The sequence below is a fragment of the Schistocerca americana genome, chromosome 2, assembly GCF_021461395.2.
Source record: "Schistocerca americana isolate TAMUIC-IGC-003095 chromosome 2, iqSchAmer2.1, whole genome shotgun sequence".
NCBI classification, from domain to species: domain Eukaryota; kingdom Metazoa; phylum Arthropoda; class Insecta; order Orthoptera; family Acrididae; genus Schistocerca; species Schistocerca americana.
This window is the reverse complement of record NC_060120.1, coordinates 380,144,352-380,163,231: the sequence shown is the minus strand read 5'-3', so window position 1 is coordinate 380,163,231 and position 18,880 is coordinate 380,144,352. Positions and strand designations below refer to the sequence as shown.

At 41.1% G+C, this 18,880-nt stretch overlaps 1 protein-coding gene across 1 annotated transcript in view; it reads left to right on the top strand.

Annotated features, from left to right (window-relative positions):
• The first annotated feature begins 2,691 nt into the window (after positions 1–2,691).
• LOC124594829 (ATP-binding cassette sub-family C member 4-like) overlaps positions 2,692–18,880 on the top strand; it is a 316,274-nt gene continuing 300,085 nt past the window's right edge. The window contains exons 1-2 of the mRNA XM_047133276.1: positions 2,692–2,843; positions 4,684–4,855. Of these exons, the coding sequence (XP_046989232.1) occupies positions 4,782–4,855 (74 nt within the window). The 5' untranslated portion in view covers positions 2,692–2,843; positions 4,684–4,781. The remainder of the gene's footprint in view (positions 2,844–4,683; positions 4,856–18,880) is intronic.

Here is an 18,880-nt window from a genome sequence, read left to right as displayed (position 1 = left end):
ACTGCATTCCAGTCGCCCATGACTATTGGATTTTCGTCCCCCTTCACATACTGCATTACCCTTTCAATATCATCATACACTTTCTCTATCTGTTCATCTTCAGCTTGCGACGTCGGCATGTATACCTGAACCATCGTTGTCGGTGTTGCTCTGCTGTCGATTCTGATTAGAACAACCCTGTCACTGAACTGTTCACAGTAACACACCCTCTGCCCTACCTTCCTATCCATAACGAATCCTACACCTGATATACCATTTTCTGCTGCTGTTGATATTACCCGATACTCATCTAACGAGAAATCCTTGTCTTCCTTCCACTTCACTTCACTGACCCCTACTATATCTAGATTGAGCCTTTGCATTTCCCTTTTCAGATTTTCTAGTTTCCCTACCACGTTCAAGCTTCTGACATTCCACGCCCCGACTCGTAGAACGTTATCCTTTCGTAGATTATTCAATCTTTTTCTCATGGTAACCTCCTCCTTGGCAATCCCCTCCCGGAGATCCGAATGGGGGACTATTCCGGAATCTTTTGCCAATGGAGAGATCATCATGACACTTCTTCAATTACGGGCCACATGTCCTGTGGATACACGTTACGTGTCTTTAATGCAGTGGTTTCCATTGCCTTCTGCATCCTCATGTCGCTGATCATTGCTGATTCTTCCGCCTTTAGGGGCAATTTCCCACCCCTAGGACAAGAGAGTGCCCTGAACCTCTATCCGCTCCTCCGCCCTCTTTGACAAGGCCGTTGGCAGAATGAGACTGACTTCTTATGCCGGAAGTCTTCGGCCTCCAATGCTGATTATTTATCAAAATTTAGGCAGTGGCGGGGATCGAACCCGGGACCGAAGACGTTTTGATTATGAATCAAAGACGCTACCCCTAGACCACGGGTGCAATGCATTTGACTCAAAAAAAAAAAAAAAAAAAAAAAAAAAAAAAGGTTCAAATGGCTCTGAGCACTATGAGACTTAACTTCTGAGGTCATCAGTCCCCTAGAACTTAGGTCTACCTAAACCTAACTAACCTAAGGACATCACACACATCCATGCCCGAGGCAGGATTCGAACCTGCAACCGTAGCGGTCACGCGGTTCCAGACTGAAGCGCCTAGAGCCGCTCGGCCACCCCGGCCGGCTGCATTTAACTCACCATTTAATCAACAGTCACTCGTCGATTATCCAAATTGTGTCATGCATTTGCTGAAGTTCGGCGTCAGTTGTGGATATGACTGACTGCTCTTTCCTCGTTTTTCACTCTTGTTCCGCTGCTTTTGAATTATTCAGTCTACTGGTAAACAATTCGTGTTGGTGGTGGTTAGTGTTTAACGTCCCGTCGACAACGAGGTCATTAGAGACGGAGCGCAAGCTCGGGTTAGGGAAGGATTGGGATGGAAATCGGCCGTGCCCTTTCAAAGGAACCAGCCCGGCATTTGCCTGAAACGATTTAGGGAAATCACGGAAAACCTAAATCAGGATGGCCAGAGACGGGAGTGAACCGTCGTCCTCCCGAATGCGAGTCGCCGGCCGAAGTGGCCGTGCGGTTAAAGGCGCTGCAGTCTGGAACCGCAAGACCGCTACGGTCGCAGGTTCGAATTCTGCCTCGGGCATGGATGTGTGTGATGTCCTTAGGTTAGTTAGGTTTAACTAGTTCTAAGTTCTAGGGGACTAATGACCTCAGCAGTTGAGTCCCATAGTGCTCAGAGCCATTTGAACCATTTTTCGAATGCGAGTCCAGTGTGCTAACCACTGCGCTACCTCGCTCGGTTAAACAATTCGTAGTGCAAAACTTTGTAGTGAGGTCTCCGACTCAGTGTAGCAAATATAATTTTAAATTATATATCATGGGTTGTGCTGTCTCCTATTCAGGATAGAAACTATAGGTCTCAATTTGATCTTAAGAGAGAGAAGAGGCCGTAGACATGTAAATATATGACAGGTATGTGCGATCATGTAAGAGCACGGATAATGTTAAGGCTTCGGCAGATTTTGGATTTTACGGAAGGGCACGTAACATCTGTTCTGAAACTGGTTACTGCAGACGGTATCTGCCGTGGGTGAGTGTAGAGAAGTTGGTGAACGTCGTATTTAAGATTCCACGCCATCGGTTGTGCGGACGATCATGTTCCATTGCAGAGGGATCTACCGCGACATCTGCTGCTGTCAAATCTGCTTCTGTCCTTATCTGCAGGTGATGGATCACCCGCTGCGCCCATAGGTATGTAACCAGGCATCACAGACAGGCCTGACGCTGGTGATAATGATAATTTCGTTTGACTCACTGGCCTGTTGGCAAGACTTTCAATTCGACGCCACTTTGACAAGTTGAGTGCCTCTAACCTACCCCAGTTAGCCAACCGGGAAAGGGGGGCCTATTGTTTAACGTGAAATCCAAACCATCTGACGTTTCTGGCGATTCCTCACATCGTTGAGAGGTGAAGGCCAGGTTAAAACGCAGACTAGAAAATTTAAAGTCCGACCGGGATTCGATCCGGCGATTGGCTGAATTTCTGGGAAGCACTTCACCTGTAGACCAACATACGCGGCTCCTGCCGCTAATATTTACTTAAGTCAGGTCTAAACGCTAGGTGAGTGATCCCGGCCAAGGTCGCCGTCTCCAGCTGGTCAGGGCGTGACTCATCGACTTTGCTACGTACCAGCAAGGCCGTCTTCTCCTGCGCAGAAGCTGACAAGTGCCAGGAAGCGCATAGAAAGTCTGGTGCTGGTTACTTCTTTACGGCTGGCGCTACAACCGTTAGTGCTAAGGACCATTTGTGTAGAGTGCTGGCTGAAGGATCTAATATTTCAGAATATTATTTTGGTGAGGAGAAATTTGCTTAAGGTATGTACAACCACATGCATGGCTATTGTAAATTATCTGCTAACATCTCCATGAAGAATGTTCGACGAAGTTTTGATTCGTTATTTGGTACTGTCACATGTGTATTTGATTTTCATCCACGCAAATAACTCAGGAATGTTTTGATGTATGTTACTAAGAACGATTCTTACTCAGTTAATAATTACAATGAATGCTAATTATCATTTATTGTTCGTTTGCCTAGGTGATCTAAGTGGTCTAAAGAGAAACGCAGAGATTTCCGTACACTCTGTCTCATCTACTGCCTTATAAATGTACACTGTCCCTCATATCTCTCCCCGTCCTTAACGCTTATGTCGGAACAACATGACAGAAACACACGTTCACATCATAATAAAATCCTCTCTGTTCCACTGTATCGCTCAGTCACTTTCTCCAAGTCCTTTAAAGTAGCGGGAACCCGACTCTGGAATAACCTCCCTCGTTATGTTAGAGAACTTAAAAACATCTCCGGCTTCAAAAAACGGTTAATGACGTATCTACTTAAGTAACAGTAATGCCTTCCTCTGTACATGAATGCACTTCACCTCATTACTTCCCTCTTTTCCCCTCCTTCAATCTCCCTTCCCCAAAACTCGCTATACTAGTAAACATCTACTTTACACACCAAGATATTAATGTACATCTGCACTAATCTTCATTACTATTGCCAATTTTTCTCATGTTTATCATTATCATTTGATTTTATTTTTTACTGTCATTATTATTGCTTTTATCATAATTTGTATGTATAGCACCTGTTGTAAAAATACTGCCAGCAATTACTTTATTAGGTCTTAGTCATTACTCTTTATTCATATTGTCACTAGAGTAATCTAATTTTCTTATTTAAACTATTGTCATGATGTAACTCTGATGTGTGAAATGCTGCATGTGTAGAACACTGGTCCGATGTAAGAGAGGGTCTGATAGACGTAATCTGATTAGGTTAAATAAATAAATAAATAAATAAAATAAAGGAACTGACTATGTAGAACATTTTGTCATTAATAACTGCTGTAACGTCCGTTTTATTGAGATGTGTTTGAGGTGTATCAAAAACACATACAGAAAGCAGTACCTTTAACAAGCTTATTCTCACATGATTGCACTTGTGCTCTTCATTGAGCTTTTTTAGCACGAACTTGCACAAACTTTGGGAATGTTGAGATTTTTATGTGTGGCATCATATGCAGAAACATGACGAATTTGCGTTTCTTTTGCTACTTCATCAATAGTCACTCGAGAGTTATTCAAAATTAGGTGACGCACTTGCACAGTTTTGGCGTCAGTTAAGGATGCGACTGACTCACGTGCTCCACGCTCTTTCAGCCGCATTTGAATTGTTTAGTCTTCTGGTAAACACTTCGTAGCGGTAATGCATCACTCCAGTACTGTACTAAAAGTCGTCAATGCATTTCGGCTCCTGGTAAACACTTAGGCCACGAAACAATAACGGATTACAAACGGAGAGTGGCGCAGCCATGCTTACGTCCCGCGAGTGCACTGCATTGTGATGTAACAACACTGATATTTAGGACAAGCGAAGAGGACAGGGCCATCTAGCGACTGGCGAACGGACTAAGCGGTACTGCCAACCTACAGACGTTTAGAACGAAAGTGAAGATACTTATTGGCTTACCCTAGTACAGCTAAATAATATAGCGACACGGTGAAAATCGTTAGAAAGCTTGTCTGAAAGTAAGTCCTTGAATGAGCTGCTTGTGCCTAGCAGTGCCTTCCCTTCCTCGCGCGGTTCGCATGCGCCCATATCTGTTGCCTGATAAGCGCGTATCCTCACTGTGCGATGTTTCGTACGCAGCGGAGTTGCCCGCCATCCTTACTGGCGGCCGGAGGTCACGCAACTCATCACACACTACTCACCAACCACCATCCAGCAGCCACCAGTCACCGGCCGCAATGGATGTGGGCAAGAAGCGAACCCGCGACAACCCACGCAAGACGGCCAACCCTCTGTCCGTGCTCTTCTTCTCGTAAGTCGCTACAGCTGCTCCAAACCAGGGGTTCCCAAACTTTTATTCTGAAGGAACACTTTGAGAATCCTGGTACTTAGATAGAGAGGTTAATAAAATTTTTAAAAATGAGGGAAACCAGTTTTATTCAGTGATTAATTCAGTTTTAAATCACAAGTAATAATAAAGAAATCACAATAAAATAAAATAAAATAATACTGTGAATAAAGCCGCTGTGCTATTAACATTTTTTCGCGGAGCACTTATTTACTTACCATGGAGCACTAGTGTTCTGCAGAACGCAGTCTGGGAAACCCTGCTATAAACTTCGCTGCAATGCCAACGCTGGCGGAAGGTCGAACCCATAATTAACCCCCTGAAAGTGATACCTATCAGTTATCTGCTCATTACATTCTGGGCTTCCTTGCACATTTATACTGTAACTCGGTCTATTGTACACTGACCCACTTTCTCTCACAACACTTGCTTAAGACACTTAGCTTTTCCCTATTCCGCTAATACTCCAATACATGAAGAATTCAGTCGTTGTAAACAGTTCCTCTTTTGGTCACGCTCTAAATTAATCCCCTCTTTCTTGCCTCCAAAATTTTTCTTTAGCTCATTCACATTTTTTCCTGCATTCTCTTGTACCCATTTCCAGAACTGAGCGCTCAACATTCTATACTGCCATGCGAATGGTCCCGTTTCGGTTCCTCATACAGTCGAGTAGGACTTAGTGCGAGGAGAGGAGTCAACCCAGCTTCTCAAAATCAAATGGTGATGTCGGTTGCCCTTTCGAAAGCCAATATTAACAGTCGGAAGAGCAGCGGATGTACATATTAAGTGGGCCATCAATACTGGCACCAAATGACACTGTAGTCAATGGAGCAGGTCGTAAACTCGTGGTCGTTTAAGCCTGCTCGCGATGTTAATGGCCAGTTTCCTGCCTCTGGTAGGCACTTATTGTTGAGCCACATGCAATGCATCGCATGAAAAAGTTTGGGTTTATTACAGGGGAACTGATTTCTTGTTATGATGATTTGTTGGTAGTTGGAAACCTTCTAACAATTTCTTCAACGTTTTCTACAACGCTATGTCTGGTTGCCCTATTGGTATTATTCACTTTACAAGATACTTTTAAAGTCCTGACTTTCTTGATTGTTTCGTATTTGGTTACCACAGGCTGCAGAATCGTTTTCGTTGTTGATTTAAATAATAAAACACTGCACCAGTTACGTTTACGGATGCAGTGTTTTATTATTTAAATCACAAATCCTTCCCAAGTATTTACGAAGCTCGTTTTGTCGATCGAACTGTACTCCTTTCTAAAGTTACACAAACACTAAATTCTTCAAAAGCTGCACTTCCGCATCATTTTACCAGAGAGCTTCTGATCGTGACTGACTTCGGAATTGTGGTTTTCCTTCCAGTTTCGCTGCTAATACAACTCTTTTTTTCTCAAGATGAAAATTTTCGTATCATGGGGTCGGGAAGATTTCTCTTTGTTTTCCTCTGGAAACGAAGAATGTTAGTAGTATATCTGTAGGGCCTTTGATCCACTTCGAAAAGCAAGGAATGCAATCCCATGATATTGCAAGACCTAACCCAGTTATTAGTGATATCATCACTTTTATCAGTGACGTCATCAATGACATCAGAATCGTCACGTGACAAGCCACAACGACTCTTCTCCCCTCTTCTACTCCCCATCACCTCCATTTCTCTGGCCAATCAAAGTGTTGGGTATCATAACTAACATAGTTGTGTTAGTGGGATATTAAATTGAAAATAAAACCTAAGATGGTGGAACCACCTCACTGTGCTTTGTAACTTCTCCCCCTCTCCCCTTCGGCACTATAGCGAATATCAGCGTAATATTAAAACAAAACTCTCAATTTAGTTCACCATACAGTAATCGATCTTTTGGAAAGCAAATCTGTCACGCATGATTTAAATAATTACCATAATTGAGAAATAATTAAATAATTATAATTATGCGCAAGTTAAATAAACCATAGTGTAATATTTTTGTGGACATTTGGATGAAATAACAATGTAGCCGAAGAGAAAGCTGTTCTCAAAACTATCCAAACATTCAGAATTTTTGCACGATGTTCGAAAGTATTTACAGAATAATTACCTGACGGTGGTACCTTGTAGCATTTTAATACGTCAGCAAAACACACACACACAGTTAAATGTTAAGCTACTCACTTACAAGTTAAGCTGCAGTAGTGATCGTCCAAAATTCGATGTGTGTAACACAGATGGTGTAAGACACAATGGCGTCTCAGATTAATTTTTTTTCCATATCTGAATTATTCTACAATGCTTGACAAATGCTCTTTTAATGTCTAAAATGTATGCAAAAAATTTATCAGCAACAAAGATTGCTGTGTTTACATGAAATATCGCTATGTTAATTTTCCAGACACATCAATATATCCGTCAAATTGATGCCTGAAACATGATTTTGAATGCTAAATTACGAGGCACAATGTCATTTCCTTGTCTAAATACCTGCAAATCGCATACTAAATAGACAGTTGACATTTTGGGTTAGGCGTAAAAGATGTATGTCGTAAAACTGTCTCGACCGGATAATAGCCGCACAAAATACGTTATGGCTATAGTACTATGCTAAGCAGGCAAACACACAAACAAATAGATGCGTAAATTATTGCCAGCTAGTGGAAGAATGTAATTTATTCCATTATTCAGGCACATACTTGATGTAAAACACAGTGGATCCTTAAATTAAATATTTCCATACATCAGTGTTCTACGATTGTTATCAAGTATTACAATGCTATCTTCACATCAAACTTAGGAAATGGGTATAGTCTTTTCAATCGGAGGAAATGTTATTGGGGTCTCATAGACTGAAACGTCATTATATGATGCTTTTACAAGTTTTATACTAACATTTCACCTTAGCAAGCACCAGGTTAGGGAGGAAGTAAAATATGTATCGTATTCTAAACCAGAAAATTATAATCAGTGATACTGACTGGGAATCACTTATTTTTATTAGAACTGATTGAGTCAAGTCGAGTTTATGTGCAATAATAACTTTCGACGAAGGCTGCAAAATTTACCACTTGGAACTATGGTGCCAAGGACCACTAAAATGTTTACAGATTGTAATTCCTGTAATCAGTTACTTAATAATATAAACATCTAATTAAAATATGCGTTGTAGAAACACCACACTGTTGCACACATAGCTAGAAGACAAATTACACTTTTACACAAATTTCCACATTTAATTTTTTTTACAGAAACGAAAGTATCTGTGCTTTACAAATTTAAATGCGCTGAACACGAATATGAAGGTTAAAATTGTCTGCTACCTCAGGCCACGTTTCGCAGCCTCAGTTACGGGACATTGTAAGAGCTACATGCAAAGGCATCGTCACAACCGTTTCTTTGCCGTAAATGAGTATGGTGGATGTTTAGAGTACATTTTTGCAACAGTACACCATGACCCATGTGCGCACAATCACGTCATATGAGCATTGTAGAATGTAGACATGATTTTGACTGTCATTTGTCACAGCTTCGCGCTCTAGTGCTACGTTAGTTCGCTTGTTATTGGAGCGAGTGTCATGGCGGTTGACAGTGAATGTACGTGACATGAAATGTTGGGATTGAAGAATTGTGTTATTGCGCGCATGTACGCTTTCACAAAAAATGCCCTGCACCTGCACTTGATAAATTTTGTTACATTTCTGCTGCCATAAATATTGTGGTTTAAGAAGGCAACCACTGATAAAAGCAGTGAAACAAGCATGCGCCTTGCACTTCGGGTGTAGAGTTGCAGATCAAGATAAATCGTGGGCTCCACTCGTGTATTTCATCACATGTTCGTCTGTACTCAATGCTTGGATGCATGGTAAAAACGACTGCATAAAGTCTGATGTGCCTGATATTTGGCGTAAACTGACAAACTATGCATCAGATTTCTATTTTTGTGTGGTACCTCACTTAGGAAAGAAATCAATACCAAGAGGAAGAGGAATATTCAGTACTCTGACATCCCATCTGTAATTCAGTCTCTGGCCTATGACAAAGGATTGCCAGTCCCTATTCGCCTCGAAGGTATCATTATCAAGCAGTAACAGCGATGGTGTTGAATAGACACATACAGCTGAAAAAGTGTAATCATTCACTAGTGACACTAACCCTAGATTTACACCAACGTGATCATACAGAGAAAAACACAAAATCACAGTGTGAACTCAGTGATATGATTACGGATTTAGATCTTCTGAAGGGTAAAGCCCAACACTTGGCTTCATGACTGCAGTACGTGGGTCTGTAATTCGGGAACGCCAGAGAAAATTTCAGTGTAATTTCAGTGCCGAAGGTGACATTACATGCTGCAGTCACATTGACCATAAAAGTGGAGACTCTTTACAGATAGTTCAAAAACAAACCTATGGCAGTACTGTTACGCAACAGTAATGAAAGATAGCCCATTCCTGGAGCATATCCTCCAGTCGTTAACAGTGTTAATTGCAATACGTATGAATGGGTGGTATGTGGAGATTTCAAGCTCATTGTGAAGCTGTTGGGTTTGCAGATATTTGCTTCTACCTGTGTGAGTTGGACAGTCGCTCAAGAGAAAAACAGTACGCTCAGAGTCAATCGCCTCCACGAACAACTCTAGTGCCTAGGTAAAAAAACAATGCCGAAGAATCTCTAGTGATACCTAACAAAATTTTTCTGCCATCATTGCACATTATATTGCTCATGACAGCATTTGTTAAGGCTTTAGACAGGAGTGAAGGAGCATTTCAGTATTTGTGTTTGGAGATTCTACGACTTAGCAGACAGATAATCACAAAAGGAATATTCATTGATCCACAGATACACCAGCTGCTGCGGCACACACACTTGAGTCCACTCTAACCTCTGATTAGTTGCATGCATGGTATTGTTTTCGTAAAGTGATGACATTGTTCCATGGAAGCAGGAAAGCCGAAAATTACAGCGGCTCTGTGGACGAACTCATTCATGCTTTTAAAGTCATTGACGATGACATGACATCGAAGATACACTTCCTTTACTCCCGCCTCGAAGAGTTTCCAGAGGACTGTGGTGCATTTGGCGTTGAGCACGGTGAGCGGTTCCATCAGGAAATTTCTCTCCTGGAACAGCGGCACACATGACGGTACATTATTGACTGATATGGGCTGGATGCTACAGAGAAGTGCTCCAGACACCCACCCACAACAGAGAGGCAAAGAAGCGGCGCGAATAAACTACGTAAACTCAATCAATGTATTGATCTATTGATTACGGTATAAACATACGTGAAACGTAAAGTGACATCTTACTTGTACCCCTGAGCTGGGAGACAATTTTAATCGTGATATTCGAGTTCAGAAAATCGAAACTTATGACGACTGTCTACTTTGGATTCTGCGAAAAATCCAGTGCGGACCAGTATTGTCTGAGCAAATACCATTTTAGAAAGAAAGGAAAGAGGAGTTCTGACGATTTTATTTTGTTGCGACATAACACTTAAACTGAATATGTTCGTACTACAGTAAGAAAACCCATCCTGTGTCAAAAATGACCAGATGCACTACCGGAAGAAGAAAGAGATGAAACATTGCCAAAAACAGTGGGCAATGAGACAGAGTCGATACAAAATCTTTCGACTAAAATAAAATTATTTATCACTCATACAGTGCTATAGAGTAATAGCCAAGTATAAATTATGACATACAAAAATTCGAACTTTGGAGCAAAATAAAATTGTATTATATTGAAAATACGTAGGATTTAAAGATCATGGCACATGCAGTACTACTCTCATAAATTAATTGTTCTATAAGATAAAACAATACACATGGATTGCATGTTGGTACTATTAATTTAATTCATAGATTAAGCAGGACTTGTTAACAACCAAAGTTCAGATGCTGTACCAAACTTTGCAAGCGTAGTACACATTCAAATTTAATATTTCCATACATCAATTTTCTGTAGAAGGTATTAAATGCACTCATCTCCCTTACTGACAGAACTGATTGGTTGATTCAAGGGAGGGAACTAAACAGCGAGGTCATCGGTCCCGTCGCCTTAGGGAAGGAAGTCGGCCGTGCTCTTTCAAAGGAACCATCCTGGCATTTGCCTGAAGCGATTTAGGGAAATCACGGAAAACCTGAATCAGGATGGCCGGACGCGGGTTTGAACCGTCGTTCTCCCGAATGCGAGTCCAGTATGCTAACCACTGCGCTACATCGCTCGGTGACAACTGAAATAAATTGTATGTTAGTTGACAAGTGTAGCTCGACCTGAGTTCCACGGTTTACATACTTCAAAATAAATAACAACTGATAGCATAACATTTCAAACGCTTATTTGTACTACTACTTATCTGACATGCAGCTTGAAGTTCTCATGTTGACAAGAATTACAATTGAAGAAGTTATCCTCACAACAAACATTCATGTCTAAAACCTGAAGTTAGAAATCTCTACCACACTCTGGAAGCACAATAAAACTTAAAGTAAAATGTTTCCACATCTAAATATTCTGTATTACTTATTAAAATACAGGCAGCTCACTTATTGATACTATTGAAATAAATTACACGGTAGTTGGCGACCAGAGTTTGATCGTAGTTCTGTGCATTAAATTCATCAAAATACATAAAAATTGGTTCTGCAGTACTACAAAACACACATTAGAAGTACAGCTGCTCCAACTTACATCGTAAAATGCAACTGTTTATGATAAAAAAGTATACAATGTTATGCAGTGCTGGCAAAAACCAGTTTCAACTAGTTCATCATTGATCCACACATCCTCCCATGCTTTTAATTCAGTTACCATACCAGTGTTATCAGAATGGCTGTCACTAGCAAGGAGTTTTTTTGTTGATGCAGCTAATGCTTGCAAAAGCCTCTAGAAAGTGTGAGCTGATGGAACATATTTACCTTCCAGTATTATTACCTTTCCCAGTCTTGGCTGAATTGGCAACTTAGCAAGGATCCAGCTCGCCGGAGTAAGTTCATCACGATTTACCCAAGCACTTCTTTTCTCTAGGTAAGACATAACGTTCTCATAAGCAAATAACCATTCTGCAGATGAGTCTTTCATTTTTTTTCTACAGCTATTGCAAACTTCAAGCAATAATCGATGCTTTTCAAAGTTCCTCTTCAACAGACATTAGTTCATTATCATGTGAAATACGCCTACCACTTCTGAAGCTCTACTAGTTAATTTAGGTTATTCCAGTGGACATAGTCGATACATCCTGGCGATTCATTGGTGACCATCTTCCAATCACGAATGTCATCTACCTCATCATAATCATTATCATCATCTTCTTCTTCTCGTCTTCTTCATCATCCTCATTGTAATCATCGTCTTCTTCATAATCATCATCTTCTTCTTCTTAATCGTGACCATCGCCATTTCCTCCTCAAACATATACACCTTCTTCTTTCATAAATACATTATTTCTTTTACTTTAATATCTGCTTCTTCTTTGTCTCGCTCTGTCTTCTTCTTCCTCTTCTTGCTTTTCGTTGTGACGTACGGTACATTTTCATTCCTTGGTCTTTTATCAGTAACACTGCATCTTGATGGAGTCATTTTTTACTGTCTGAATGTCTTTGCAAAAACAATTCTGTCCACTTCTTGCAAGATTTCCCATCGTTGACTGGAGTAGCCAGTTTCAGCTGCACAACTAGTTTGTTGAGAATTCTATTGGTTGGTTTCTGGTAAAGGGGAACTGATTGGACTGACTAAATAAGCTTCATATTATTCAACCCATACATGGGAGGGACTCATTTGTCTTTAAAGAGGATATTTTCTAGAGATTTTATACATCAGTGATGTTCTGGGAATTTTATACATTTTCCTAGTATCTTTTACAGGTTCCAAAGCTAAAAGCTCTCATACTTAAGAAACTTATTTTCCTTTTCTGTCACCATGACAAGTTTCAGTTGGAAACCTGGAACAGAATAATGTGCTAAACAGACACGCAGTGATAACTGACAATTCCAAACATGTCAGCGTTCAGAACTCAAATACACACATTAAAAAAAGTTTTGCGTCACCTCGATTCCGAGAGTTCCTGTACAGAAAACTGGAATAGGGATCAACATAAATATCATTGCCACACTTTTTATTGATCATGAAAAACGCACATTGCATGTTGTACCACCATGCAGCGAGACCTTCAGAGGTGGTGGTCCAGATTGCTGTACACACCGGCACCCCTAATACACAGTAGCACGTCCTCTTGTATTGATACATGCCTGTATTCGGCGCAGATCCCTCAGAGTGGTTGGTGTGCCACGTCGTCCATAAACAACCCTTTTCAATCTATCCTAGGCATGTACGATAGGGTTCATGTCTGGAGAACATGCTGGACACTATTCGAGCGATGTCGTTATCCTGAAGGAAGTCATTCACAAGATGTGCATGATGGGGGCGCGAATTGTCGTCCATGAAGAAGAATGCCTCGCCAGTATGCTGCCGATATGGTTGCACTATCGATCGGAGGATGGCATTCATGTATCGTACAGCCGTTACGGCGCCTTCCATGACCGCCAGTGGCGTACGTCGGCCCCACATAATGCCACCCCAAAACAGCAGGGAACCTCCACCTTGCTGTACTCGCTGGACAGTGTGTCCAAGGCGTTCAGCCTGACCAGGTCTCCGACCGTTTCTGGTTGAAAGCATATGCGACACTCATCGGTGAAGCGAACCTGATGCCAATCCTGAGCGTTCCATTCGGCATGTTGTTGTGTCCATCTGTACTGCGCTGCATGGTGTCGTGGTTGCTAAGATGGACCCCGCCACGGACGTCGGGAGTGAAGTTGCGCATCATGCAGGCTATCCCGCACAGTTTGAGTCGTAACACGACGTCCTTTGGCTGCACGAAAAGCATTATTCAACGTGGTAGCGTTGTTGCCAGGGATCCTCCGAGGCATAATCCGTAGGTAGCGGTCATCCACTACATTAGTAGCTCTTGGGCAGCCTGAGCGAGGCATGTCATCGACAGTTCCTGTCACTCTGTATCTTCTGCATGTCCGAACAACATCGCTTTGGTTCACTCCGAGACGCCTGGACACTTCCCTTGCTGAGAGCCCTTCCTGGCACAAAGTAATAATGCGGACGCGATCGAACCGCGGTATTGACCGTCTAGGCATGGTTGAACTACAGACAACACGAGCCGTGTACCTCCTTCCTGATGAGTGGAACTTATTGGCTGTCGGACCCCCTCCGTCTAATAGGCGCTGCTCATGCATGGTTGTTTACTTCTTTCGGCGGTATTAGTGACATCTCTAAACAGTCAAAGGGACTGTGTCTGTGATACAATATCCACAGTCAACGCTTATCTTCAGGAGTTCTGGGAACCGGCGTGATGCAAAACATTTTTTGATGTGTGTAGTAGACACCAAACATTAAAAAGTATTCTATGCCAGAAGCTACAGTGTGTATGTGTAGTGGATGTCATTTACTGGATCTTATATAGCATACTGCATATCCAGCTACTGCAGTGTGCATGTACCGAAGTCAGCATGTTTACCCATGATGTCGACTACGCAAGTTTAATCTTGTTCTGGCCATTTGCGATTTTTTTTAACAAGCAAAAGTCATTAGTCAGCTAGTTGTGATTTATCAAGTCAAAGCTGGTTCTTACAATGCAGTGGATGTCGGCTACTGTGTCTTAAATAATATTCTGTTTCGTGCGGCTACAGGGGTGCTCATGCAGAGATTCAGCAAGTGTAATCATGACACTGACTAAGCAAGTATTGACTAGTTCAGTCAATTTGTGACTTGTTGCAACAAGGAATGCCGATTAGTCAGTAAGCAGAGACTTACCAACAGTTTTCTATCACAGAAGCTAATAGTGTGCGTCTGCAATGGGAGACAACTGCTAGCGGTGTCAGCTGTTGGCGGATTTTAGCTACTGGATGGTGTCAGCTATTGTAGGATGTCAGGTACCGTATCTTAAAACTGTATTGTATCACCAGAAGCTGACATTCTCACCCTCGCAGTAGCTCACACGCCGCAGTAGCTGAGGTCCGAAGTAGCTGACTTGTCCAGTAGCATTACAGAGGAAAAGAGTGGGTGAGGGGAAGTGAGAGAGAGAGAGAGAGAGAGAGAGAGAGAGAGAGAGAGAGAGAGAGGGAGGGACAGAGAGAGAGAGAGAGAGAAGGAGAGAGAGAGAGAGAGAGAGAGAGAGAGAGAGAGAAAATCCGCATCATTTAATTTCATATCACATGTGTCCGTGCACAAAATATTTCCACATCATCATCATCATCGTCATCACAATCAGTAAACTTTATCTCTCTACTTTATAAACCACCATAAATTTCCATCCTCTTCTCTCTATAGCTGTCTGTAATGCTTACTTTAATGAGGTGCCAATATTATGATAACTTACTGAGTAACTGTTGTCTAGGGGTAGCGTCTTTGACTATTACTCAGAACGTCCTGAGTCATGCATTCGAACCCAGTCATTGCTTAAATCCGTACTAATATTACAAATGCGAAAGTAACTCTGGCTGTTACGCTTTCTCCATTAAACCGCTGAACCGCTTTTGATAAAATTTGTTATGGAGATAGCCTGAACGCTGAGGAAGGACATGAGCTGCTATAGAAAGTGTGTTGTCAACATATTTATTGATTGAAAAATATAACGCAATGTATGGAACAATAATTATTCTTTAAAGAATCAATTTCGTCTTTGACTTGTGAACTTTTTCATATTTTCGAAAATGATTTTATTTTTTTGATTTGTTCTGCTTAATACGATTCAACGTAATGAATACAACGTTTATACGAGTACAATCCTGTATGTGTTATGTCATATTTTAGTAACTGAGGGTCATGTGTAGCGCGTAACTTCTTTGTTGCGTTGAAATTGAACGAAAGACAGTGGTTATGCGGTTAGCGTTGATGTTTCAGATTAAATTTCTACCCGGGTGAAGTTTTTTACTGCTCGTGCCTTGATGTCTGCATAGTCCTCATCAACATTTTATCGTCATCGACTTGCAATTCCACGTAGTGGCGTCAAATAAAAATATTTACACAAAGCTCCCGAACATCGGAACCAGAATCTCCCTGCCAATAAAACCATACGCACATTTCATTTTACTGTTACACTAACGCAGCCATAATTAACAGCTAGAGTACACTGCTTACACAATCCTCAATGTATTTAATCCATGCCAATCCATACCTCCATACTAAAATTATAAATGCTAAAGAAACTGTGTCCGTTACGTTCTCACGACTAAATCGCTGAAATTTGGCATGAGGCCCCTTGACCCCAGGTGAAGAAGATAGTCTAATTTACATAACGTGTGGCACAAGATATATTGATTTAAAGAACATTACAGAAGTTAAGGAAAAATATTTATTCTTTCAAAAAGCTATTTACTTTTTCACATTTAAATTTTATCGTATATGTTAAAATGCTTTTATCTGTTGTTATGTTCTACTTAATATGATTCTGTGTAATCAATACAATGCTTAATCTGTTCTCAATGTGTTCAATCAATACTTCCATACCAATACCAGTATTATTAATTGCGAAAATATCTCACTCTGTTACAACTTGACGACTCTATCACTGAACCGATTCCGGTGGTATTTGGTGTAGAGATAGCTTGAACCCTGAGAAAGACCATAGCTTACTTTAGAAAGTTGTATATTTTTGAATATTATTAACAGTTTTAAATATGGTGTATGTGAGTGTCATACCGACAAAGTCAGCGCAATGGTTGGTGACTCTAAGTGTCTACAAAATATTCTGTGACAGTGTAAATACATTGTTATTGTTCGTGGTTTATGGTTTTTAGTTCCTACACCACCTGGCTTAGCTGGAGAGCTTTGGTGGTAAAACAAAAGTAAAGTCGGACGGTAAGTCCGAGAACCATATTTAATACTATTGATATAAGCTTCACAAACGTAAATCTGGTTTAACGCATAATTCTAAGAGAGCTCAAGCTCCGAATGTTACTCGAATCCAAGAAACCTCAGAGGAATCTCATGTCTGCCGCAACTTGGATGCAGAACATCAGACAGCCTGAAGAGGTACAGGGACGTTAGTAAAGCCAAGCCCGTCGCATTGAAGACGCTTGAAAACTCACAACGAAGATGTCATTTAAAGTTTGTACGACAAACAGAGGGTCGCACCTTTACACGTGTAGCACGAGAGGCTTTCTGTGAGACCGCATTTGTTTATGATCTATTACTGACTATGCTAATCATAAATTAGTTATCATAGGGGGATGGATCGAAATTGTAGGCACCATAACGCATTAAAATGGAAGGGAGAAACGATTGAAATATGTTCCTTTGGTGGCAAAATCTCCCATTCAGTACTAGGTGAGCCAGAGAAACCCATAAAAACTCTACTTCAGCACGAATGTAATGAATCGAGGCAGTTTTCAATATACTTAGAAAATATAATGCATCCTTTCAGATTCGACATGCAGTAAAATAATAGAAACACATTCTTTATGAACCTACATACCGGCACTAAATACAATTTTTATACGTGTATATGTACACCGCTATAGACACAGACATTTAATTACTGGCTTACTTAGTCAGCATCACTCATCATAACAAAACTACCGATACGCTAGCACCGAGTAACATATAATTTAGACTCTGGAAGTCATCCTTGTTCTGCCAACAGCCTTATTAAACAGGGCGGAGCACCGAGCAGAAATTCAGGGCACGCCCTTGGGACGGGAAACTGTTCCTAAAAGGCGGAAGAATCAGTGATGATCAACGGAATGAGGATGCAGAAAGTAATGGAAACCACTACATTAAAGACACGTAATATGTATGCGCAGAACATGAAGCCTGTAATTGATAAGTGTCATGATGATATCTCCATTGGCAAAAGATTCCAGACTAGTCCCCCATTCGTATTTTCGGGAGGGGACCGCCAAAGAGGAGGCGACTATATGAAAAAGATTGAATAACCAACGAAAGGGTACTGTTCTACGAATCGGGACGTGTAAAATCAGAAGTCTGAACGTGGTAGGGAAGCTGGAAAATCTGAGAAGGGAAATACTAAAGCTCAGTATAGATATAGTGGGTGTCAGTGAAGTGAACTGGAAAGAAGACAAGGGTTTCTGGTCAGATGAGTATAGGATAAGATCAACAGCACCAGAAAATTGTATAACAAGAGCAGGCTTTCTTATGAGTAGGAAGATAGGGCAGAGAGAGAATTCGTGTGATCAGTTCAGTGATAGCGTTATTTTCATCAGAATCGACAGCAAACCAACACCGACAACAATAATTTAGGTATACATGCTGACATCGCAAGCAGATGATGAAGAGACAGAAAAAGTATGATAAAATCTTCTCGGGTGATCATCACAGTGACAGCACATGAACTATATAGATACGTGTACTGAAGAGTAATTTGCATGATAAAGAAGCAAGAGGAACAGGGAAGTTATTCTGGGTTAGTGTGGGTGTCAAACTCCCAAGTGAAATGTTACATGTTGTGGAGCTGTTAGATTACAAGGTTGGGTGAATCACATTAATTTGTATGTAAGAGTGTAGTATTCATGAGAGAAATAAAAGGAGATGACATTGTTCTGGTGAGTATAGATAATTTTGGCATGGTCAAAGGTAGTCTACAAAAGGGATTACTAGTTGTCCTTTCGGATGTCCTGAATGAAGACCATGTTGATGCGTCAGAAGGAGGCCTTGTCCACAAGCAAGCTGCTGATATATCTGTGCTGCACGAGAAAGTGAAACATTTATTGTACAGAAAATCACATAGAATTCCAAGACTTAGTGATAGAAGAGTATACTGACCAGCAGTTGGCTTATGGTATCATGGTGACAACCCTTGGGGTGCAAGCATTGTCGTTGTCCCAGAAAAGTCACCGGATGGCACGAAAAACATAGATTACAATTACCTGAATGCAAGAACAATTACAGATACATATCCTATAGCAAATATAAGGAAACCTCGGGAGAACTTAGATCATTTTAAATATTTCCCAACAATGTATTTTAGAAGTGACTGTCACCAGT